At 41.1% G+C, this 26172-nt stretch overlaps 2 protein-coding genes across 2 annotated transcripts in view; both read right to left on the bottom strand.

Annotated features, from left to right (window-relative positions):
* BIN2 (bridging integrator 2) overlaps nt 1-19715 on the bottom strand; it is a 40433-nt gene extending 20718 nt beyond the window's left edge. Inside the window, exons 1-6 of the mRNA XM_042455635.1 lie at nt 19517-19715; nt 7812-7892; nt 5776-5830; nt 4115-4209; nt 2841-2936; nt 2351-2458 (exon numbers count right to left, since the gene is read on the bottom strand). Of these exons, the coding sequence (XP_042311569.1) occupies nt 2351-2458; nt 2841-2936; nt 4115-4209; nt 5776-5830; nt 7812-7892; nt 19517-19630 (549 nt within the window). The 5' untranslated portion in view covers nt 19631-19715. The remainder of the gene's footprint in view (nt 1-2350; nt 2459-2840; nt 2937-4114; nt 4210-5775; nt 5831-7811; nt 7893-19516) is intronic.
* A 3590-nt stretch (nt 19716-23305) lies between these two features.
* CELA1 (chymotrypsin like elastase 1) overlaps nt 23306-26172 on the bottom strand; it is a 13582-nt gene continuing 10715 nt past the window's right edge. The window contains exon 8 of the mRNA XM_042452526.1: nt 23306-23427. Coding sequence (XP_042308460.1) covers nt 23416-23427 — 12 coding nt within the window. The 3' untranslated portion in view covers nt 23306-23415. The remainder of the gene's footprint in view (nt 23428-26172) is intronic.

Raw genomic sequence — 26172 nt, 5'->3', positions numbered from 1 at the left:
TCTGAACTGCATGTTGTTGCTTCTTTGCTAATTTATTGTCGTCTCCTTCCTTCCTTTCCCCCCATGGGACTAACAAAACAGGTAGAAATTGGGGAGGGAAAAGAATGGGGAAAGGGAGTTATTTTGTCATGCTCCCTCTGGATTTGGGATACTCTCTCCAACCATGTCCACTTGTCTCAGAGGAAAATGTTAGAATTCACAACCTAGTTCAGTTACAGATGGCTATTTCTAAATTGATGTTTAGAAACTGATTACTTATAGGTCAGATTATTTGTTCAATGATGGGCAAGATCATGCAATCTAATGTCTTTGTTCCACAGAGAAAACCCAGGACACATGTGTCCATGCAACATCAAAATATGGTTCAGATGCCAAAAGTTACTAATGAGGACAGACCAGACAAGCTAGGAGAGGTTGCAGCAGCTTGCTTTTGCCTGAGACCACTGGAAATAGCAATATTTTACCCATCCTCTCTTCTCCCTCCTGCTTTGTAACACCTGAAGTAAAGATGAAGACAAAGAAGAAAAGCATGTGGAGGAGACAGAAATGGGGACATTTTAAAAGCAGCTGAAAAAGTGAAATGAAGTAGAGGTTGCCTCTGCGATATCAGAATAGTTGAAGGGCATAGGGTGACCTCCCACAGTCCCCTCTACCAAATTAAAACAAATTGATTGAAAAAGCCCTAGCAGTCTCTTTTCCAGCCTTTTGACACATCCTCCCATGAGGGCCTCTGTTTGTTTAGTGTTTAAACCTGAAGATGTCTATAATTTGCTTCTAATTTTGAAAAAGAAAAAAAGTCTCTCTGGACCTAAAACAGACTGGAAGAGGTACTTGGCAAAATTTCCCCTGTGGTCCCTTTAAGGTTGTGGTCCCTGTAAGGCCCAATGTGTCTTTTTCAAACTGCAGTCTGATCTGCACTGTGCCCACTTCTGACCAAGTTCAGCACTATCAACTCTGAAAGGGGGTGCTGTCTGACATTCATAACCTGGTCAAATAACACTAGAACAGGGTTGGGGAAAGTGCAATCTACAGACTGCATGAGGCTCACTAGTCTCCTAAATGCAGTCCCTGAAGCCCCCAAAGTTCCCAGATGAAACTCAAAGTGATCACCCCATGCTCAAAGGGAGTCAAAACTACTTGCTCCATTTCCCAAGTCTATCACATCACACAAACTTTAAAAAAAGTCTTCAAAAATCTACCAAAAATGAACCCAGAAGAGGCATGACACCACTTCTGGTCATGCTAAAGGGTACAGCGATGAAAAATGCCCCCTTGCCTGCATCACACTTGGCCATGCCTGAATTTCTAGAGTTACCACAGATCTCCGTGTTTTCTAATCCATTAAGACTGCCTTAGATTTAAGCAAGGGAATAAGCAAACTTTCACAGCTGTACTGCAGACAGTTTGGAAGGACTTCAGCTTCAGCACGAGAATGGTGTTAAATGACTAAATAGAATAGATGAATATGTTTTATCTTTTAACAACATTGATATAGGGAAGAAAGATGAAGTAGGATTGGAAGGTGGAATCGAAGAAGGTAGTATGATAGGGATATAGCAGGAGTGAGGACAAGTTTGGAGATGTTTCAGGAACTACATTCCAACCGTGGGCAGGGCCAGATTGTAATTTGTGCCAATTTACACTTTTCCCCAATTGAGGAAAGACTGCCTTCTTTCCATAACTGTCTACACACAACTAAGCTGGTAGGCATGGGAAACACAGCACATACATGTTCCACCATGAACCTATATGTGATGTTATATAGGAAGCAAAAAGGGTTGGGGCCTCTGCTTCTCATGTACCTTGAATATATAATCACTTATTGCCTCTTCACATATTGAGCAACTCTAAATTTCAATAAATTTATCAGAATCTCCCCACAAGATTTTAGGTAATTCTCAATCAGGATTAGAAATTTAGGCCCAAAACAGACGAGCCAAAAGAAGCAGCTTCTGGTTGCTTCAGGGGAATAGTGTTCAGATGGTGCACAGCCCCAAAGTGCCGGAAGCTGCCACAAAAGAGTGAATTTAATCCACTCCTGTTGGCTTCCAGCTCTAGAATCCCAACAGTGGCCTACTTTGAGAGCAGGCCATGTGCACAGCCTGAACGTAGACCAAGGCCACTCCTTGCTGCCCATCTGCTTTGAGCCATAAAATCATAGAATTATAGAGCTGGAAGAGACCTCAAGGGCTATCCAACTCCCTTCCATTTAGTTCCTAAGACTGGCAGATCACTTGACTGTAGGTCAAGGTGACATGAGAAGTTGGAACATAAGGGTGATCAGATTAGTGATAGGAATAACATCTCTGGTTTTATGAAAACTGATTCTTGATCTAGGTAGCTTTCATACCTTTGCAATTTTAGCTTCATCCTTCTTCTTGGCATTCTGGAGGGCTTCCAAGTGATGCCTACTGCTATCATAATCCACAAGTTTCCGTCCCCTCTTAGCTATTCTTTCCTATGAAGAAGTAGTGCACACCAAAGGTGAAATTAGATGCAATACATCAAACAGAACCATCTGAAAGTCAAGGATGTCTCCCTATGCGTATTAATATAAGCACACTGAGGATTCTTGGGGGGAGAGGGAGAAACAAGTGTCCCTTTGTCCCATTCCTGCACATGCACTGTAAAAAAAAAGGGAAGATCAAGAAAGACACACATATGAGGAAGGCTACAGCAAAGAGATTAATTTGTGAATATTTTTAAAGGTTAAAACTATTAAGATCAAGAAGGAAGAGAATTCTTTACATGAGAACATTCCAAATGAAAAACTGAACTTCTCAGTGCACCACATTCCACTGGATATTGGACACTGTGCTGTGGAGCCTGAAAATGCATACCTTAATATCACTGAACTGAGTCAAGTAATTCTCCATGGTCCTGACTGCCTGGTCAGCCAGTTTCTCCTCATAGTCTTCCCATACAAGGTCATTGCTCTGCAGATTAAAAACACAGAGATTTTCCAAATCAGTGCTCAAATGATACATGCACATGCAAAAGTCCATGGCCACACACAATGCTTTGGCTCCCCTTCTGTCCCTGGAGTCACCCCTTCTTCCATAGAGCCTCAGCATTTTAGGAGTACATTTTCAAGGTGTATCATTCCTTCTTGACTGGAGATAAAGAAGAGGGGATGGATTAACAGTAACCAGCATTGTGCCTGCATACTTGCCCCAGCAGATTTAATATCAGGTTGGGATGTGTGGGGGAAAGAGTTACAAGATAAAAGGCTGCACATCATTTCACACACATACACCATGTTACTGATACTCCAATCAAAACTGTAGTCCTTGTGTTTTTTTAAAAGGAGGAGAAAATGCTGGAAAATCAGACTTATGGGTCTTCCAGCATGTTAGTTTTACTTCTTATAATAGATCAGGAGTGCAGTTAGCCACGGGGGGGGGGGGGGGGGGGAGATATTGTCCCCCACTAAGAAGTCTGCCCTCTAATGAAATTTTCCTGCAATCCCCCAGTTTCTAGCATTGTAGAAAATGAGACACTGAAAATCATTTACCCCTAGAACTCTTATTTTTTGCTGTGTTTGCAACACTTCACCTGCCTCTTTTCTTTGCGATGGTTAATATGCATTTCTAAATATTCAGCTGAAGTTTTAATGTACTGTAATATTAGACATTTGGAAACTGAAGAAAATTTTCATTGGGGAAATGGAATTTTTTACTGGTGGATAGTGCCTTCACTTTGCATCCCCCCCCCCCCCCCCGACACACTGTAATAGGCTATATACTTCAGTTAGCATAGCTCTGTTAAGCAATCCTTTTATCTAATAAAGTATTGCAGAAGTATTACTGTAGGAATGCTTATGTAATTCTGCTTCCCAGAAGTGCAATGACCAAAGAAGAGAGAACAACAGTTTAAATGCAAAAGTGGTTCAGTGGGATGACTTAAGGAAAATGAAATCCTGGGAGCTGAGGAAGGCTGTGGCTCAAATTTTACCACTATAATCTCAGTCCCACCTGCACATGGAGATGGCAAACTGACAATACTCGACAACCTTATAAGATTCTTATGAAAATCGTTCAGACCTATATGAGGTGCTGTATAAATGCCCCAAATGCCCTTGTTAACAGCAATAACAGAGATATGTGACACTCACCTGCACTATAGCTCTCAAGTCTTCATACCCTTCCCAGTCCTCACTGTAAATTTCTTGTAGAGTTTCAGACACTTTCTTTGAGCTTTCGTGCATCACTGTAATAGGCAACATGGTAAAAGTGATATTCTGGTAGTCAACATGAATGGCAACAAATCAACATCCTCAGTGAGTCAATGACTGGAGCTCAATGCAATCTGTAGTCTTCGGGCAAGATGGCCACTTCATAAGTTAAGGTCCTTGTTTAAACAGTACCTGCCTTTGTGGTTATTTTAAACCAGGGTGAGCAACTGTATCCTTCCCTTATTAGACTTCAACTGTTATCAGCTCTATCCAGTGCAGGCATCAAAAGAGACAAATGGAGCTGTAGTCCAAAAACATCTGGAGGAAAACAGTTCCCACCTATGTTTTGAACCAAGATATTGGACCCTTCCTTCTTGGAAGCAATTTGATGATGATAGTATACTTCTTTTTGGTTATTATTAAAATGGAAATAAATTGGGAAATAAATAATTATACTGTGAAATTGCAGGGCTCTACCAAGGGATGAATATGCATTTTTCTACCTCCTAGGTACTGAAAGTGAAGAAATGGGTATGTTCAAGAGACTATGTGCCACAAGGTGATTGCAAAGTCAAACACAGCCACTCTGGATTTCTTTTAATATTATCACTTTTTATTGCCTGTGCTGCTGCTTTCTGGTCTCAAGACACACATTCTCAGGCTCGAATTCACATTCTTCCATGGTTCTTTCTCTTCCTCCCTTTCTAATTCTTGGTGAGGTTGCCATATGTAGAAGACTTTTCTTCTTCCATCCCCAATTCTTTCTTCAAGAATGCTTTCTCTTAACTGAAGAAGATTGGAAGCAATAATTCCATACCCTAGCTTCCATCTTTGCTGTCACAAAGTCCTCCATCCCCTAACTGAAATGAGAGATGTGCCTAAACTGTGATGAAAGAGCTCCCCTGGGGTGTGATCAGAATACAGTAGGACTGAACCTAAGACAACCATGACCCACATTCCCCTTTCAGTGTTGGAATTCCTTGGTAACATATACCCTCCAAAACATAGTTTCCAACAGTCCAGATTTGGCAGGGTCACTCTTGATTATTTTTCTGTCTTCCCACTTTTTCAGCTGCATCTAAAAATAGTTTTTCTCTCCTTCTGCTTTCTCTCTTTGTCCTCAGCTCACTTCAGTTGCTGAAAACTGAGTTCAAAGTGCAACAGTAGTTTGCACTCAGTTAACTCAGCAATGGGGAGAAAGGAAAGGATAAGGTGGAATCTTCCCTTTCCAGTAGTCTTAGGCAAAAGCAAACTGCTGCACCTTCTCCAGCTTGTGTATTTTTCCTCATTAATAATTTTTGCCATCTCAACCACACTGATATTGTTTTGCACACATCTCCCGGTTTACATCTCTGAAAAGTTGGAAGGTATGGGTGACGCTGAGTTAGTCACCACCTCTCAAAATAACCTACTTCACAGGGATGAGTCCGATGATGCCATTAAGCATGATGTCTTAATTGTCAGCCACTGTTGCTCAGAGAATGTTATTTAATTAAAAAAAATTTCAAAAACCATAACATCTAACAATCTTTAAAAAAACATTTCTGGGGGCAGGGGGATTATTTTAAGAATACATGGGAATTGTAGTCTAACCAAAATACCTTTGACAGCATTGAGGAAAACCTTAAGTTCCTTATAGAGCTTGTGACCTTCAACCTGGAAAAATGAAAAATAAAGAAGGCAAAAAACAATAGGGTCAGATGTGTCAACTTTTCACTTTGGCAAATTGTTTTCAGCAATTTCATTACGGGACTGAGTTGACTCTCTCACTCCTACCTCATACCCCCATGTTGAGAAGAGGGGGTGAAGCAGTTGCCAAGCCAAGCAAACTAGGGCTGGTACATATGTTCAGAAATTATATCTTTCCCCATCACCACCACCAGAGCTGGCGAGTGAAACAACTGTATCCATCCAACCCCCTCTCCCCATGGAAAGTGGATGCTTATGGGGCCAGGGACTCCCTGCCCACAGAACTCCTTCACCCACCAGTCAAATATGTAGATGGTGAGGGGATGTGTGTGCAGTTTCTGAGTGCATCAATGTCATAAAAAGGTCTAGCACGGTACCCCTCAAAATCTATCTATCTATCTATCTATCTATCTATCTATCTGGGGAGAACATGCCTTGGATGTTCTAAGCAAGGCTGGAAAGAAAAACAAACAATACCAGGATGAAACTAGCACCCCTATTACACTCACAAACACAGGACCCAGAATCCCTCACTGTTGAAACTCTCTGTACAAAATGCTGCCTTTCCTTTTTATTTGGGTAACAATTAAGTACTAGTAAATAACTCAGGGCTTGAAGTAGTTAGTTTTTAGGACCACATTCTCCAGAAAGGGAGGGGATTCCAGGAGTTTTAGTCCCCAAAATCACTTTTCCAAGCTCTAAACTATTAACAAATCCCAAACCCTATGTAACATGCTTGTCAGGAGACTGTGTCTTTTCTGCCTGCTTCCTTCCATATATTCCAAGAGATTAAACATCCCTTTTCACATATATGAAGAGCAGGTATAAAGAAGTGACAGTTTCATGTGGGCTAGCCCTATCCCAAAAGCCACAGTTTGCTGTCCACATGTTCCGCTGGCCTGTGGAGGGGTTCTGTCTACATACATACAGATATAGAGATGCACAGCTCATAGTTAAAAAAGGGTTCCCTGGCCAGTCACAGTCTCCATCATATAGAAGAGCTTGAAAACCATACAGCAATAGATACATAGATATGTCAGCAGCAGGGGAAATGGCAATAGTAAGTCTAGCCAGCACAATCTTGCAGTCTCTCTTACCAGTGCCGTCACTAGGGTTGACATCACCCAGTACAGTAACTCATCATGTCATGCCCACATTGACCTCCTCCCATTTCACACCTTACAGTATCCTTAGCAATGCTTTTTTGCACTAATGTTACTCATAAACCGTAATTCCCATATATCACTGAGTGTAATGCTAACAGTTGTGACATAAACAACTAGCAAAATTAAAACGATAGCTTCAATTTACAATATCATATGCACAACTTAAATGTATTTACATATACATAGTGAAGAGTTGTTTAAAATGTGATGTTTTAATTTTTTTAAAAAATAATTTTAAAAATAATTTTCATTTCTTAACAAAATAAAAATTTGAATTTTGAAATTTTAATTTTTAAAAATACTGGGGCCTCTCCTTTCACCTCCCACTGAACTTCACTCCTCTCTCACCATCTCTTAAAGCATTTTAATGCGAAGCAAATGAATGCTAGTTCTGCCAAAAGGTAGGCGATTCTTGAAGTTACATGTTCTCTGCTCACATGTTCTTTCAACTTATTAGCTGTTGTCATTTGAACAAGTGATAACGTCTCCATTTCAATAATTCCTTTAGCATGTTTTTTCCTTCCTGCTGGTAAGGTACTTCTGAGATCTAATAAAATGCAATGCAGTGGGCAGAATATGTTTTATAATAACAAATTCAGTATTCAACAAGTTCTTAGATGTGGGTATACCACAATCTTTCATGTCTAACCAACTTAATTTGTCTAAAGTGGGCTGCAAAATCCTAGGTCAACATTTAGGTGAGAAATGATTCCATTTCTGCTAGAAAAAACATCATTCCCAAATTTCCATACCCCCCCCCCACTCGTTCTATGAGAAACAACCTGCTGCTGCTGGAAGTTGTATGCACTTTGTTCAAACTGTTCATCTTTTGTTTCCACAGTTTTCCCCAATTTCTGCAAAACCTATGGAGACAGAAAAATGGACAAATATAGACAAAATAGCATTTGAACATGCCTTCATAAATATAAAGTGAATAGATTAAAACTTTTAGTTTCAGAATCTGAACATAATAGCCTTCAGGGGCATCAGACCGAGTGCATTGAAACAAAGGTCGCATTCTGTTTCACCCAGTAAGCCCCCTTAAGTCAAGTCTCCCAGTGAGGAAAGGTGGGGGCACACCTGCATGTCTGCCCATCTCCCATGTTGTCATTCATGTCTGTAGGGCAGGGAGGTTCGCAGAAAGGAAAGACTGACAAATGTGTTTAGGCTGTCCTACAAGATGGAACCCTGAAGATGCCTTAATCAAGTACAGGTTGAGTCTCCATCAGTGACATCACTAACTGTGGTGTCACTTGGTGCAAGAAGGGTGCATGTGAGCCCCTTCTTCTCCCCCATCCCCGGGCTTTCTCCCCTCAAAGCAACCCCAGGAATGGAGCAGCTAACAAGGGCACATGTGCACTCCTCCTGCACTGAAGGGGGGAAGAGGACCCAACCGGTTGTCACCTATCTTCTGGGTGTCACCCAGTGCAGTATGCACACACCCTAGTGATGCCAGTAGTCTGTATTATCTAGAATTCTGAAATCTGAAATATTCCAAAATTGTCCACATGAGTGGCTGAGACAGTGACACATGATTTCTGATGGTTCAATGTACACCAACTTTGTTTCATGCACAAAATTATTAAAGATATTGTACAGTGGGCCATTACCTTATGTGTGGGATCCGTTCTGCCCCCCCCCCCCCCCCCCTAAAGCAAAAAAGTGTGCATGCTCGAGCCCCATTGGCTATAATGGGGCTCATGCTCGCACTGTGACCATATGTGTGCATTGCAAGCACCGGCATCATTTTCCCTTTTGTTGCGTGGCTTCAGCGTAAACTGAAAGCCGTATATAGTGTGCCCACATATGGTGTGGGTGCACTGTATATAAAATTACCTTCAGGCTATAACAGTGAGTCCCAAACATTGGTCCTCCAGGTATTTTAGGGTTCGACTCCCACAATTCATGGCTGTTGGCCAATCTGGCTGGTGCTTATGGGAGTTAAAGTTCAAAACACGTGGGGAAACAAAGTGTGGGAACCACTGGTATATACATAAATGCATTTTATATTTAAATTAGGGTCCCATCCCCAAGATACCTCATTATGTATATGCAAATATTCAAAAATCTGGAAAAAAATCTGAAATCCAAAATGCTTCTGTTCCCAAGAATTTTGGATAAAGAAGACTCAAAATGCACTCCATTCTAAGGGAAAGTTCTTAACAATCTAGGGAGGGTAGAGGAGCAAAGTAGGTTGCTTCTGTAGACTGTCACCCTCCAATTTGTGGGTAACAAAGGGCAAGAGCTCATATGCAGTGCACTGTTTCAGTTTCCTTCATTGTAAGGGTGCTTAGATCACCTGAATAAGTCTACTATCTCATGAGGGAAATCTATCCAGATGATCTTAATCAGGTGGGGTGAGGTGGGCCACACATGACCCAGAGATGTCAATCCTATCATCTGACTGCACATCCAGGAATGCTGGGAAAACATATAAAGGGTCTGCCTTCTTAAAAGATGTTCCTTCCTCTCTTAACTGGAAATAATTCCTTGAATAGCCTTGGGAGGTGTGTGTGTGTGGCCGCAGGACCATGTTACACTCATCTCTGTTGTAAACAAATTACAGGTTGACAAGACTTCTGCTGTTCTTATCACAGAACTGATGTAATATCAGGGGAGAACTGGGTCTGGTACAGTGCAGCAACATTTGACAATTGTCCCCAGCTGAAATTGCCAGTCATTTATAGAACGTCACAGCTTAATCTTCAGTCCCTTCCCAGTAGAGTCCTAAGGCTGCCAGCGTTTCTTTGCCAGGGTTCCTGAGCTTCAAATAGCAACAAGAGAAGCTGGAATTCATGAGCCAAGTGTCCTGTTGGCTTCCATTGGTTCTGAAACGAGCTCCAGCTGGCAAGTTCCACACAGCAGGAGGTAAGGAACAGCCCTAAAATAAGCTGGTTGATCATTAATTTTAAGGACGCTTCCAATGTCTGCTCATTTTTCAGCTGGCCTTTATAGCTTTGTTTACAGCAGTGGTTAGATCAGAAGGAATTGGCATGAGAAACTTTCACAGACTCTAGATAAATATCATCAGCAAATTGCTGCAGACCAAATTGTTGGCACAGCTGCAGAGGCTAGCTGAAAAGCTGGCCATCCTACTTCCAGGCAGAAAGTGTGAAGATGATGATGATGATGATGATGATGATGCTTTTTAGTATCAGGTGGGCTTTTTCATCTGACACTGATAAATCAAATGGAGCTGCGCCAATACTTGCTAGCAGACCAACAGTCAATAGGATGATGGGGGGAGGTTGTAGGGAAATAATGCAAAAACATTAATCACTGGGGTGGTCTATAATCCACAAACAACCCCATATTGTACTTACAAATGCTGCAAAGAAGGGATAAATCCTGGAACCCAACTCAAAAAACACTAAAAATAACAATAAACCTAAGTACGTATATAGTGCAGCTATATGTGAACCTATATATAATGTGTTAAAGATTGTTTTAAATAATTATTGACACCATAAAGGCTGTAATAAGCTAAATTTCTGTTCCTATTGTTACCAAATGTGGTTTTATATAACATTTTGGGCACATGCGGTCTGTGCTATTGACCCCTGACTGACCCCACAGAGGACCCGCCATTTACCTAAGAGCGAGGAGACCACCTAGGAAGCTCACCTGACCCAGGCAGAGCCTCAGAAAAAGATGGAATTAAAATCTTCCATAGGAAGTTTGGGAGTTGCAAAATCAGATTCACATCAGCTAGCCCAAGGAAGACAATAACTGTGGCTTCCTCCTTAATGAGCCAGTGATCAGCTTAACAGCTCAGCCATCAAGGTAGCTGCCTCTCTGAAAGGTGTCCAGACCTCATGCATTATGTAACTATTGCTTGCTTTTGGCTTAACAATGCCCCGGCAATCAGCGCCTTTGTCTAGCGAGGTCCCATAGCCTTGGGATACGTTTGGCCCTATAAATACCCTGAGTTTTCAGCCCTTCTTCGGGCTTTTGAGCATTAAGTTGTTTGAGCCTGAGTTCCCCTGAGCCTTGTGCTTCACTGAAATCACTGAGTTAAGCTAAGCTAAGCTAAGCTAAACTCAGCTCTCACTGCTATCGGGCCGCAAGTTAGTCTTTGCCCACCGGAACTCAGCTCTCAAGCCTCCGTGGCCACACTCTTTTCCCACTCCCACAGCCGTGAATCACCATCCATCCAAGCTGCATCTGACTTCCTGGAGAAGACCTCTAAGGTAGTATTCCCCAGCGGTGCCTCTCTTTCTCATCCTTTATTCCCCGAACTCACCCCTCCCCTGCTATAGCCTTGAATGTGTGTGTGTGTGTGTGCGCGCGCGCGCCCTTTTACTTTGTGACTTTAATAAATGTTTATAGTTCAATTACACCTCATTGGTATTAAAGTCTCTTTCTCTTGGGGGTGGACTAGGCGACCTCTGGTATACACATAGGGACACAATCCTGTGCGTGTGTTGTTAGGACACCTCTTGTCTAAATTTGAGCTAATTAAAATTCCCCTAATTTGATCCTTCCTAACACTATTGTTGTGTATTTTTGTGCTCAACACAAAAGCTTACATTCACATATTATGAAAGCTACCAGGTGCAAAGGGAGAAGCTTCTCCCTGGCAAGGAAGGACTCTCAATCCTTCTTTACTGGGGCAAAGAGGGGTGCAGCATGGGTGTGTATAGGAGTTTTACAGAAGCCACGTGCCCTGAATTGTAGACTGGCCTGTACAGGGAAGGGGAGATTTTAACTACAGGAGGTGCTCCAAAGTGAAGGACTCTTTCCAAGAATTGATCCCAGATATTCCTGTCCCTCACCAGAGACATGTCTTCCCCACACAGCTTCAGGTGTCCCCCCCCTCCCCCCAGGCACACAAACATTGCTTTTTCTGCTATATCCTCTCTCAACCTGTTCGATGAAAGAAAACAGGAGAAGCAGATTAGCTCTCCAACTTGCCAGCCAGGTCTCGGCAAAGCTCACAAAGCTTAAGCAGGATCCCAAATTTGAAAGCTACTTTTTGCCACTGTTTCTCCACATCCCACACCCCCATGCCCCCTGCCATGTGTTTTAACTCCTTGCTCCGGTCAGTCAATCAGTCCCCGAACGGTGCTGCATCAAGCCAAATAAGCAATGTCCTGCATCCAACTGCCACTGCCACCACCAGTGAAAAATGCAGCACTGGGAAGGAGCTTGGGCAGACAGATAAAGAGCAGGACATACCACCACACTATGATCAGTGAGGCTATGTTATGTTTTTAAGGGACCATGAAAGGAGGTTTCATGCAACCCTCATCCCTTCCATGGTCCTAAAAGGCTGCTAGTTCCCCTTGTCTTTCCCACACACTAGTACTGACTGAATGCTCCCCCCAATGCCCCCTTTCCGCTTATTGCACCCCTGGACCTTTGCACTGCCCACTTTGAGAATCACTGAACCCTCAGACTGAAAAGGAAGTGTAGAACAACACACAGGAATCCCTTGGCATCTGTTGACTTAGCTAGCCGTTCCTAGCTTTTCAAACCTGAATCTGAGAAAGGGGAGGGAATCTTGTGTATTACTTCTGGTTGGTTTGTTTGGGGTTTTTTAAGCAGCTACCTTAACAAAGAAGGAACCTGCCTTTTTGCCATGTCAACACCCCTTGCTAGTTATATGCCCTGCCTTCAAGCACATCCCCTTTTGTGGTTTCCGTCTTTTCTTGCTAACCTATCTGGTGTTCTCAGTAAGAGTAACATAACTAAAAACTTGCATCGTTTCCCCATAAATGGATTTCCTTCAGCTTTTCCTTCAGTGTCTACAATCAACTTTGTAGCATCGGAATTCGTCTACAAAAATTCATCCCATCTGGAAACACAGGGTTTGACATAGGACACTAATTTCAATATAGCATAGTGCTTTGAGTGTTGGACTGTGACTCTGGAGACCAAGGTTCGATTCCCATCTCTACCAAGAAACCCACTGGATGATCTTGGACAAGTCACATTCTCTCAGCTTCAGAAGAAGTCATTGGCAAACCTCTGAACAAATCTTGCTAAGAAATCCCCATGATAGGTTCATCTTCAGGTCACCATAAGTTGGAAATAACTTGAAGGCACACAGTAACAAGAATTAACTTCCCACAGCATAGGGCTACTTTGAAGGGCTGGTATAAGCCACATTTTCTCAGCACACCACTTAAAATATGGATATAGTAACAGTGGAGTTTATCTGAAGGGAGTGGAAAGGTTATTTTAAAATACTTTCAGTGTGAGAAAAAAAATAATTGAGACCTAAGTAAGAAAAAATCATATATGCCTATCCTTGGGACCGACTGAAAAGTCCCAGGTTTTGTTCCTGTTCTGCTATTTTATAATTGGTTAAAATAAACCAAACTGAGGAGCTAGTAAAGAAGTTTACTGTACCAGGAGTTGACAGAAAATGGGTATAGATCTCCAAAATAAAGTCAGAAAGAACAGGAACAAAATCTGGGACTTCCTTTTCTTTGGGGTGGGGGGTCTTCTACACAGACTAGTAAAACCAAAAAAATCCTGGTTTTGTTCCTGTCTTTACTTGTTGTTGCTGTTGTTGTTTTCTTGTTTTTTGGAGATCTACATGACTTTCCCTCCAGTTTGATTGTCTCTAGTCCTCTGGCATCTCACTCATTCTCCAAGATTTCTCAAAAATAATGGCAAGTGGTTATGCAATTATGTCAGCAAGTTCCTTCAGTACCCTTGGATGCAATTCATCTGGCCCTACAGATCTGAACTCATGATGACTAACTCCTTGTCAATCTTGATTTGCAGCCTGGATTCCTTGTCAAGGTCTCTTCTGATGCATGGAAGCACACTGTGTGTGTGGTTTGATTTGGGGGGGGGGGACTTAAACAAAATAGGTACTGAACAGTCCTCCTTTTCATTGTGAACGCTTCACATTTTATTATCCTTGCCGAGCAGGAGTCCTACCACCATTTTCTTCATCATTCTCTTGCTTCAAGAATATTTAGAGGGGGGAACATTTTTGGTTGGTCTTTGCTTGCTTAGCCAGTCTCAGCTCATTTTCAGCTCGCTTTGGCTTTCTTTACACTATTTCTGCAAGTTAGGGGTATTCATCTGTATTCTTCCTTGGTGATTAATTCTTCCCTCCATTCTTCATACATGCTCTTTTTTTTTTTAATTCCTCCTTGAGTTTACTGTGTAGCCACATTGGCTTTTTCAGATACTTCCCATTCTTCTTTTTCATGGATTTTTTTTTTATGGTTGGCAGTTCCTTCTTCATGAAATCCCACCCATGCTGGATGTATGTTGTCTTTAGCATCTCTAGCCATGGGATTCTGCCCAGTATTTCCTTGAAATTAATAAAATCAGCTTTCCTGAAATCCATGGTTCATGTTTAACTGTACAGTGGAACTTGTTATGCGCTGTGGTTTGGTTCCAAGATCCCCCGTGGATAACAAAATCCGTGGATGCTCAAGTCCCATTAAATATAATGGCAGAGCAAAATGGTGTCCCTTATATAAAATGGAAAATCAAGCTTTGCTATTTGGAATTTATACTTTTTTGGAATATTTTCAAGCCTTGGATGCTTGAATCCATCGATAAAAAATTCATGGATAAGGAGGACCGACTGTACTCTCCTTTGGCCTGTCCCATAATCATGAATTCCAGAAGTATGTGTTCACTTCTCCCTAAAGTACCAACTACTTTGATTCCAGTGACCAGCTCTACAATAATAGTTGGGATCAAGTCCGCGTAAATGGGAAGCCGCGTATGGCACAACCGCGTATGGAGCAGGCGTGCTGTACTTTGAAAATATTATGAGTTGACATGACTCATTAGAAATGACAAAAATGCTTGGTAAATGTGAGGACAGTCGGAAAAGAGGAAGAAAATATTACAAGCAGATAGACTCAATCATGGAAGCCACAGCTTTGAGTTTGCGGAAACTGAACAGGGCTGTTAACAGCAGGGTGTCTTAGAGGTCTCTTCAACTTGGCATCAGTTAATAGCAACAAAGTCCTAAAAGGAAGGGGGAGAAGCCAAAGAAATTTGTTCATTTTTAAGGTGCTTCTGGGTGCTGCTGTTGTTTTCAGAGTGGTTTTGATTGTTTTCAAGAAAAACACATTAGTTACACGAGGAAGCTAAAAACTGTACCTTCTGTGGTTTTATAGTCACTGACAGGAAGTACCCAAACCTCAACATTACCATTGAAAAGGCCTCATTTTTTTCTCATGTTCCCCTGTCCCAACTCAAAAATGGGCAGGATGAAGGGCAGTGTTTCTAAGGGCAATTTCTAAGGGGTAACAACGTTTATTTATAATGCCCTTTTCATCAAAGGGAGGAACATCAGACATATATAATCAAGAACGAAACAATAAAGCACAACACTATAATATACAAAAGTACTAAAAATACTAAAATGATATACTAATATACTAAAAATAAAATCTCAGCCACCTCAGGTGGAAAGAAAGACTGTTCCACAAATGGGGAGCCAGATCCTAAAAGGCTTGCAGCTTTGATAGAACCGGATGTGCTGCCAATAATCCTTTGCCTGTTGATCTTAAATTCCTAGATGGTACATTTCATGCTAGTAGAGCTGCAAGATACTGAGGGCGGTTAAAGCTTAAAAGACCAGGACCAAGTGTTTCCCATATACAGTCAGCCCTTCTTATACACGAATTTTTTATACACGGATTCAAGCATACACAGTTTGAAAGTGTTCAGAAAGAGTATAAATTGACCTTGATTTTCCATTTTTTATAAGGGGCACCATTTTGCTATGTCATTATATTTAATGGGACTTGAGCATACACGGATTTTGTTATACACGGGGGATCTTGGAACCAAAACCCAGCGTATAACAAGGGCCCACTGTACTAAATAGGGCTTTCCACCTGCCAAAGGTACCACAATTGTAATTCCTTTTTGGCATATCAATTTTGCTTCCGTGATACATCATGGAAATGATATCTGTATTTCATTGGAAAGGTATGTAAGTTATATAGCAAAAGGCCTTATTTACTCAAGACACACACACACAAAACATTTACCTGCCTGAGGTTAAACAGGAAACAGTGCTGCTCTCAATGTACAAGACCAACCAGGTTATTTTGCCATCTCAGGCAGAAAATACTAAGAGTACCTCTATCTATATTTGTGGAAGTAAATAATTTATAGGAAAAAGAAGAATAAAACTGATAAAGAACAATTTATTGCCTTTTCTTATTGCTCCTCAGAGGCACTTGCCTCACTTTGCCCTGCAACCAAGTTGACACTAAAGCCTGCAGCCCTGACTTGTAGCATTATGTTTTCTCATGCAGAGGGAGATGAGGTTTCCAGTTTCTCTTGCCTGTTCCACACACTTGTGCAACCTGGCAAACCTATACAGCATTTGTTCGAGCTCTAAAATAAATGTCACCTTCTTTTGTGGCTGAGAATAAATGGTAGCTTTCTGCAGTTTCCCACAACCTCACTCTGTAGGTGTAGGCAGAAAAACACTATGCAGAGAGAATGAAAGATGGTTTCAGGAAACACAAATATCTGTCAAGAAGTTTTTGAATTTAAGTTTGCCTTAGCTTATAGCTTCAGCAGTCAGTGGGAACAACAGTCCCTTCTTTTGCAAAGTTTCCAACATTTCACAGATGAAAATTGGGAGACTTATGGTCAAGTGGTGGCATGCCATTCGTGCTATCAACAGGCTATTAATGGAACAAAGCATTAATAGAAACTTATGGAATCATCACACATTGTTAACGGGATAGGTACTGGATCAATGCGACATTGTGTGATAATCTTCCATGTAATTGCGTGATTATGATGGGAAAATTATGGGAAAATGATGTTTTGAACTCCATGTGATAATCTCTAATGACAGCCCTGATCAAGAGCATCCCAGGCCTTGAAACTGTAGGGATAACCCTGAGATATATGCAGCCCTAACTCCAGTATTAATTCAGAATAACTACTCAAAGTTATACATTTATAAATATTTTTGCTCTAACATTCCCATTACAATGTACAAGGCAGCTAACAGTATGGATAGGTCATCAAAATAATGCTTAAAAGTACAAATGAATACAGAGCTCCTCTGGATGTCTGAGAAGGTTAGCCAGGTTCTGGATAGGGTCTCTAGCAGCCTTTCTCAACCTTTTTATCTTGGAGGAACCCTTGAAATAATTTCCAGGTCTCAGGGAATGCCTGCCTAAATGTTGTTATATCTATAGTGACTTGATAAGTGTGGACATTCGGTTTCTAAAAGGTTCACCATCACTGTACTAGCACTTTGAATTCTGCCTAGAAATGGATCAGCAGCCAGTGGGGCTATTTCAACAAGGGATTTAATCTAGAACCTCACCAGTAATTATAAGATGACTCTTCATTCTTGGTTTATTTCAATTGCTCCAAACTGAGTTCAAAATGCAAATGCATTCAGTTGTCCACGGCAATTTTTGCAGCCTTTTGTATATAAATTCTGGAGTAAATTTTAGCACCTGAATTGAGTACATAAATTCCAGTATTTGTCTGCTTAAAACAGTAGCTTTGTGTGTTTTTCTTCGTTTATACTCTTGCCCTTTTGTGGCCTGGCACTCTATCTATATTTTGTGGCCACTCTCTGATGTTGCTCAGCCACACATATCACCCTTTTTAACTGCAAAATGTGGGAGGGTATGTCAGATTCCTCCACTCCTGATGCAGCTGGCTTTTAATAATTTTAATAATCTGAAACTGGGAGAGACATGCTTAGATTTTTTGTATAATGTCTAGTTACCTTTAGGGGCTACAAGTCCCTGAGGTATTCTAAAAAGTCATTTTCTCCAAGTTTTGTATAGTTATGCTCATCGTTTTTACAAGCCCATGCAATGTAACAGTAATGAAAGACACAAACTTGCTACTTATCCTTCTCCTTTTCATTCAGCACCTCCTTGTTTAACAGAGCCAAATGAGTGCTGCTGTTTTGTACTTGGTTGTCTTTCAAATAACATGCTGGCCATATGAAGACAGATTTCCTTTGCATGCAAAGTCTCCTTAACTGTCACCTGGTGGCTGTAAGAAAACTTGAATGGGTAGTAAAATTAAAACCTTTGACTGATATTTTTGACACAGTGACATGTTCTGAGTTCCAAACCTTCCACTTTTATCATTTCTTCCTCTTAGCTGACCTTCTCCTTTAGGAAAGATTTGTTGTTCTTTTCTACAGCTCACCAACTGTGAGATTCCTGGGTCCAGCCCCCAAAGTAGAATCACTGGGAGAGGGTGGAGAGTAGTTAAAACTGTAGACAGTAACCCCTTTTGTTTACAGCTCCCATTCACCCCACCTAGCCTGGCCAATGTAAAAGGATTGTGGGAGCTAGAGTCCAAAACATTGGAAGGGCCAAGTATTCATCACTCCTTTTGGGGGGTTAAGAGGATGTGTGGCCAACTGTTAAGCACAATAGTGATTAACTTTTTGTAAATATGTACAACCAGCATCAAATATACGTTAAAGGCACCAGATTGCATCTGATCTTGGAAGCTAAGTAGGGTCGGCCCTGGTTAGTACTTGGATGGGAGACTGACAACAAATACCAGGTGCTGTAGGCTAGATCTCAGATGAAGGAACTGGCAAAAAACTTCTGAATATTCTTTGCTTAAAAAAAACCCACTATGGAATTCATGGGGTCGCCATAGGTCAACAGACAACTTGAAGGCACATACAACACACAACAAAATATGTTAAAAGTAGTGATCTGCATCTGTGAAGGAAGTATCACAGATCAAACACCGCAGGCCAAACTACCATGTCCCACTCCAACAACAAACATTTAATGGCTACCACATTCCACTACAAGTGGTCAGTGTTGAAAAACTGTGATGAGAAGAAGCAAATGAACACATAATGTAATCAATTGTAAACTGTCAGGGTAATTTATGTTTTCTGCCTGTAAAAGGTTTCACAGTTAGCAGGATCTCCCTCTCTCTCTGGTTTGTCCTCCCCCTCCCCCCCCCAATTTTTTCATTTCTTTTGAGAAAGGCATCCTTCCTATGACATCTCCCTTGGCAATGCTTCAAACTTTTAAGCACTTAGTTTGCCTCCTACCAAAAAAGTCCTGGGCAAATGTATAACAGAATTCCATCATCCTTCACAGAATGACAGTTCCCAGAGTTCTGGGGAATCAAGGAATAACTTAATCAAGTAGTTTGATTCCTTGGAAGAGTTGTACAAGGTTTCCCTCTTTAATAGTAATCATGTTAACAAAAACATTTCCCTCTGCCCTTGCGTATGCATGCCATAATTACAAATGTAAGTTGGACTCACTATGTCATATATGTTGGTTGGCTGGAAGAAAATCTACCTTTTAAGCTCAGGGGTGGGGACCATGTGAATAAGATGGGAGCAAACCAGACAAGAGAGGAAAATGTGTCACCTTCCCTTCTAACTTTACCCAGCCTTTCATCTTGGTGGGACCTTTTTTCTTTTTCTTTTTGGAGACGTGAAAGAACAGACTGTATGCCTGTCCTTCCCACAACCAGAATAAAAAGACTGATCAATTTAAAAGAAATGTCTTGTCACCAATACCTTCTCTTGAGCTCGGCTGAATTGTTTCTGGACCCGTTTTGCAAACAGCCCAGCACCTCCTGTCTTGCCTTCTGCCATAGCTGTGTCTTGTTGTGCAATTTCTCTTTTCAGCATCAAGTTGTGGTTTAATTTTCACTCTTTTCTTTCTTTTTTTTTTTTTGAACCCTCGGTGGAAGGAAGTTTAGAGAAAAGAGTGAGTGTCAGCTGTCACCAGTCTTGGCATCCGCTTAATCATTGGTGGGTGTGTTTGCCTCTTCAGCTGAATGCTGGGTAAGTGGGGTTTCCTTTAAACCCGGAGTGGAGAAACTTTGAACATCCAGATGTTTTGTACTTGTACACTGACTTGCAGATGCTGCAGTCAGCTCAGCCAATTGTACCACAATGGTAAAAGATTGACCAAAATATCTGGAGGGCCAAGGATTTCCCATCTCTATTTTGTAGGAGACAGAAAGGGGAAACAAATGCGTTGCTTGAGCCAGACCAAAATTAACGTAGGCCGATATGCTCAAGATATTTTGTGCCAAGAAATCATTTTCCATACTGTGAATACATAATACCCACAAGCTGGATTAACCAGTATACATGCTGACTCTTCCTTATCTAGAATTGCAAAGTCGAAAATATTCCAAAAAATGAAACTTTTTTCATGGGTTGCCGAGACGGTGACACCTTTGCTTGTTGATGGTTATACAAACTTTCTTACATGCACAAAATTATTTTTAAAAATGTATACAATTACCTCCAGGCTGTGTGTGTAAGGTGTTTATGAAACATAAAATGAATTTAATGTTTAGACTTGTGTCCCATCTCGAACATATCTCATTATGCACATATAGGCAAATACAGGTTTTCCAAAATCCCAAATAAATAAATAAATCCAAAATTCAAAACACTTCAGATTCAAAGAATTTTGGATAAGGGTGACTTAATGTGTATTACATTATAGCCCTTACAGAGACCAGTGCTTAGTGGTGTTTTCTCTTAAAAGCAGCTATTGTGCATGATATTCAAGTGTTCAGCATATGATATGTATCTTACACAAGTGACCCCTACACAACCCTGCAAGGTAGGCTGGTTATGTTCTCATATAAAATGGACAGCTGAGATTGCACAAAATTAACTTGGTAGAGGCCAGCTACTGAATTCATGCTACATGAAGATTTACATTGGTAGCTTTGATAGTTCTCAGCTGTTTCTTGGTGATTATAGTAATTGTGTACTGGTGCAACTTTCTGAAATAAACAAATACATCACTGTTCCAGGAGCCACAGTAGCTGTGCAGCAAAAGAAAAAAAAACATTTATGCAGAGGTGCCAGGACATTTTGATTAGCAGAAACAATTAGGGTTTCTAATTGTTTCAAACAATCAGTGGCTGCCATCCTCAAGTCCCCCTATTCCAGTGATGATGAACCTTTTACAGACTGAGTGCCCAAACTGCAACCCAGACCCCACTTATTTATTGCAAAGTGCCACATCCCTCTGGCTTTCTAGTAAGAAACTCTGGCAAACTCTGTGCTGGGGTGACAGCATGTGTGCCCACAGAGAGGACTCTGAGTGCCACCTCTGGCACGCGTGCCATAGGTTCGTCATCACTGCCCTATTCTATCCTATCTTAGCCAGAGACCTCTTAGCAGGGAAAATTGATTTTTTCCCCACCAATGATTAATTGTTGTGAGCTGTCCCTGTTGTAATGCAAATTATTTGGGGTTTAGTCTTGAACAAGTTGATTACAATTTGGCATGCATGTAAAGGGGAAACCTTTAGCTTTAGCTTTAGCTTGAACAAGTAACTACAGTGCACCTGCGTCATATATGGGCTCCTGGTGTGTGTGCCACGCCGCACGTCATGCACAAGCCCCATTATTTCCAGACCCCTCCACATATTTGCATTATGTGGAGGGGTCTGGAACAGATCCCCCACGTAAAGCAAGGGCACACTGTACATCCCATTATATTTACAAAAGTTCTGTTCTACTTTCTTGTGGAAGTGACAATTGCTAGGTCTGGTTAGTTGATTTTAATACTGCTTGCCTGTCTATTTGGACTGTCCTGAGAGTGGGAGAAATGGCTCTGGGAATTTTCAGGTTGAGCACTGGCATTTCAAAATTTACCACAACACCATGGTAGGTATTGTGTTCACATCCCAATTCATATTTAGAAGCCACCTGGCTGTGGAAAGTAAGGCCTTTGGTTTAACTTGACCTTCTATGCATATACATAACGACATATTTTTGGAGATAAGATCCAAGTCCAAACATGAAGTTCATTTATGTTTTTATACATCTTATACTTGTAGCCTGGAGGTAGTTTTATACTCAATATTTTAAATAACTTTGTGCATGAAACAAAGTTTGTGTACTTTGAACCATCAGCAAGCAAAGGTGTTACTAGCTCAGCCTCCTATGTGGATAACTTTGGATTCTGGAACTCCAGATAATGGAGATTCCACCTGTACAATATAAATTCCTGTGTGAGAAAGAATCTTTGTCTCCAGCTTTTACTTACTGTAGGACTGGAGAGCAGAAAGGAAGCAAATTTTGAGCCTTTTCACACTACTGTTATAGCACTTTGACTCCACTTTAATTGCCCTGGCAACATCCTATGGAATCCTGGGATTTGCAGTTGAGAGAGGGTCATTTAGAATTCTCAGCTAAGAGCTTTTGGCCTTCAAATAAACTACAAATCCCAGAATTCCACAGGCTGTTGCCATGGCAATGAAAGTAGAGTATAGTGCTATAACAGTGTAGTGTGATAAGGCTATTTGTCTTTTGACAGTGATCAGGGCACCCAAAACCATTGGGCGTTCACACCCTCTGCTTCCCAGGAAAGACACCGGCATAAGAATATGTGGCCCTGTACATGGATTAGAAAATGAACTAGGAACTTGTTGGGCTCTCCCCTGTCACAAAGAAGGTTTCGCTCCAAATCCCAAGGTGTAGTTGTGTGCGCATAGGACTTGGACTCTGGAGATAGGAGTCTGATTTTTTGCTTGGCCATGGAAACCCACTGGCTGACCTTGGGTGAGTCACACAATCTCGTCCCCAGAAAATCCTGTGATAGAGTCACCTTTAGGGTTGCCATAAGTCAAAAATAATTTGAAGGTACACAACAAATATCTGTATGTGGCTGTACAAGACAGACTATTGTACTGTGGGTTTTTTGGTTGCTACCTGTCGTTTGTAAGCCACCTTGAGAGTAATTTGATTGAAAAGCAGGGCATAAACCTTCACCATACATATGGAGAACTTGGGTAATTTACTTTTTTGGACTGGGACACTCAGAATCCCTCAGCAAGTATGGTTAGTAGCTGGCCATGATGGCTAGAGAGTCTGGGAATTTAAACCCCAAAATTGGTAATGTTGCCATGTTCTACATACATCCATATATCTGGAGGCATGAATTTCATACCCTTCTTAATTTTCATTTGGAAATAGTTCTCCATATTTCATGAGATGTTAATATGTTATGCATGTTTACTTAAATCATCATTTCAAAGCATTGCAGATACTTGTAATCAAACTGATAGAATCCAGTGTTCTTTTCCTCCAAATGAAACTGGTCCTTGGAAATCTAGTCTGAAGCCTCCAAGGAGAGAACAAGACAAGGCTAACTGTGCAGCCAGAAAAAGTGCAGTCTATTGCTAACATGTGACAATATCGTAATTTTCTTACGTTCTTGAGATTTAGCTGTTAAATATTGTAGATATTTAAATATTAGTCTATGTAGGGAATCAATCATCTATTTAAAAAAAGAATGAACAAAATAACAGCATGCATAGCTTTATTTTTGTGGTGGATTCCAGAAATCATGATATTCTAAGAACAGAATATTTGTAGCATTTTCAGACCAGGCAAGACCATTAACTTCCAATGTAGTTCAGTTTTCTGTTTTCTTCAGTTCTAGTAAATGATCTGGTGGAGGGAAAAAATTGAAAATTAAGAAAAAAATATACTTTTCAGAGGGCATATATTTAGAAGATAGTGCTTGAAACATACCAACTTTAAAACTAGGCAAATGTGATACTTTGCAGTGCGGTATACTGGTTTGAGCATTGGACTATGACCTGGAGACCATTCTCTCAGCCTCAGAGGAAGAGAAAGGCAGACTCTCTCTGAACAAAGCTTGTCAAGAAAAGTCACACAGCAACAATGGCTTGGGCCCAGGATACCTAAAGGACCGCTTCTTCCCATACATTCCGCCTCGCACCCTCAGAACGTCTGGGCAGCAATTACTGAAGGTGCCTGGGGCTAGATTATCCTCCACTACACGGAGGACATTTTCCACTGCTGCCCCAGCCCTTTGGAATGCGCTGCCCACTGAGCTCCGCTCGACTACCACCCTGGCCCAATTCAGGAAGGACCTGAAAACCTTCCTGTTCCAACAGGCATTCCCCGAATAAAATCCTGTGGGCCTCCCTCCTCTTCCGTGGCCAAGAGGTTGGGCTAAGGGGCTTTTAATTCTGTTAGTTTTATTGACTGTTTTTATTGATTGTATGGTTTGCCTTGTGTATTTGTATCTTTTTATATTGTTTATGGCACCATTGTTTTTAATCTATGTTGTAAGCCGCCCTGATCGTGGGAAGGAGCGGGATATAAATACAAATTTTATTATTATTATTTATTATTATTATTATTAACAAATGTTGTAAATGAGACGTGGGATTATGTGATATTCAAGCAGAGAAGGCTGAAACTGAAAAAACCATGTACAGCTACAACTTCAACTTCTATTATTTATATGCTAGTAAGTATGCATGCATAATTTATATATTTATTTATGCACACAAAATTCCATAAGACTCAGCCATGGTAGTTAAAATGCTATCTAAGTGCCATAACTGCATAGTGTGAAACGGAATTTAGGATGAGCTGAGGGAGACAGGAGCAGATTAATTCTTCAATAGATGAAATTACTACAGTTAGTTTACCTTAACCCAGTGGTGTCCCAGAGTGTTAACCCTTACATATATGTGTGTGTTACATTTATATATCTTATTTCTTTCCTAATGGAACTTGAAGATGATGTTAAATGGGTACTTTTCATGTGATCTCCCATCCAGGCATGGAACAGACCTAGGCCTGCTTAGCTTGAGCACGTATCAGCACTAGGAGAATCTACTGTACTTTCACCTATATAAATCAGTGGTTGTAATTCATGTCTAAAGAGGAAAGTCAAAGGCTACACTTGGGCACATGTTTTACTGACAAAGGATGCATGGTCAGATTTCCCACTTAGAGATCTCTGCTGAAGTGCAATCTGCTCAGGTAAAACAAAGTTGCCCTCTTCTCTGCAGTGGTCTTTGCAGTACCTAAGCTTCACTGTACACATCCATTTGTGTAATACACAATGTCATTGCAAGCTTATAGCTTCTATGCTTTCATAGTCCCAAGGGGCATGTTTACATTGATTGAGTAGTAATAAATCTTCATCCCCATGGAACTTTAGGAATGAAAATCCTCTCTGAAAGAGGACATTGATAGTGTGGGGCTCATTCTAAATAGAGGGCATTCCAAGGGTCAGGGGACCAATTTAGTGTAATGAGTGTCCATCATCAACATGGGAGCTGTGCCAAACCATACAGCAAACCTAACCAGTGACTAATGGACCACTGTAGATCGTATACACCACCATAGAGCTTGCCAGATTGAAAACGTTTACTTTTAATGATTGTGTAGAAGAGGAGATTTTAGCAGGTGTTGCTTGACTCACAACCAGCTAAAAAGCAACACCTGCTGAAATTGCCCTTTCCACAACCATACGGTAACCTTAGACCCTCAGCCCCCCTTGTACAGAGTGTACAACTGAGAGATGTTGCTTTATTTGGAATACTAGGTCAGTTCAAAAAGTGCTGATGAGTAAAAACACCCTAAGGTCCCACAGGGGCTGTGGAAGCAGAGAAAGCTCTCTGAATCTGCTGGTGTACAAACTGCTGACTGATTCTGTAGACATCCTTGTATTAGTCATATATGGAAAACTAAGAGCCAGTGTGGTGTAGTGGTTTGAGCATTGGACTGCAACTCTGGAGATCAGGGCTTGATTCCCCAGCTCAGCTATGGAAACCCACTGGATGACCTTAGGCAAATCACATAGTCCCAGAAAACCATGATAGGTTTTCCTTAGGGTTGCCTTAAGTCAGAAATGACTTAAAGACACACTAAACATATGGAAAACAGCACTACAGCTAGATGTCTCTGGCTAGCACTATTAAAAAAAAACCCTCCTGGAGCACAGAGCAACATCTGATTTTAAAGGATGAGAACTAACACAGGCTTGAGATTGTCCTGGCCTCTGAGGAGGTAATGTAGATCTCAAATGCTCCCACCCTCGCAGCCCCAAACTGAAGACATTCCTTTTTATTCAAGCCACAAGGCCAGTCCCAAGGATGTTTGGCACTACATGACAACCATCTCTTCCTCACTTTCCTGTTGGTTATGGTGCTCCCCTTCCCTCTTCTGGGTAAATGCCACAGGCCAAGATTCCACTAACTCAACCGTAATGTAATTTTATACTGTTTTTAATGAGATGATTTTAACTGTGTTTAAATTTTTATTGTAAAGTTCTAAAAGTGTTTTTATCTTGGGTCCCTTTTTGGCAGCATACAATTGAGATAGATAGATAGATAGATAGATAGATAGATAGATAGATAGATAGATAGA

This window comes from Sceloporus undulatus, chromosome 2 (genome assembly GCF_019175285.1).
Source record: "Sceloporus undulatus isolate JIND9_A2432 ecotype Alabama chromosome 2, SceUnd_v1.1, whole genome shotgun sequence".
Lineage (NCBI taxonomy): Eukaryota > Metazoa > Chordata > Lepidosauria > Squamata > Phrynosomatidae > Sceloporus > Sceloporus undulatus.
Note: the sequence above shows the minus strand (reverse complement) of the source record. Positions and strands in the feature narration are given on the sequence as shown.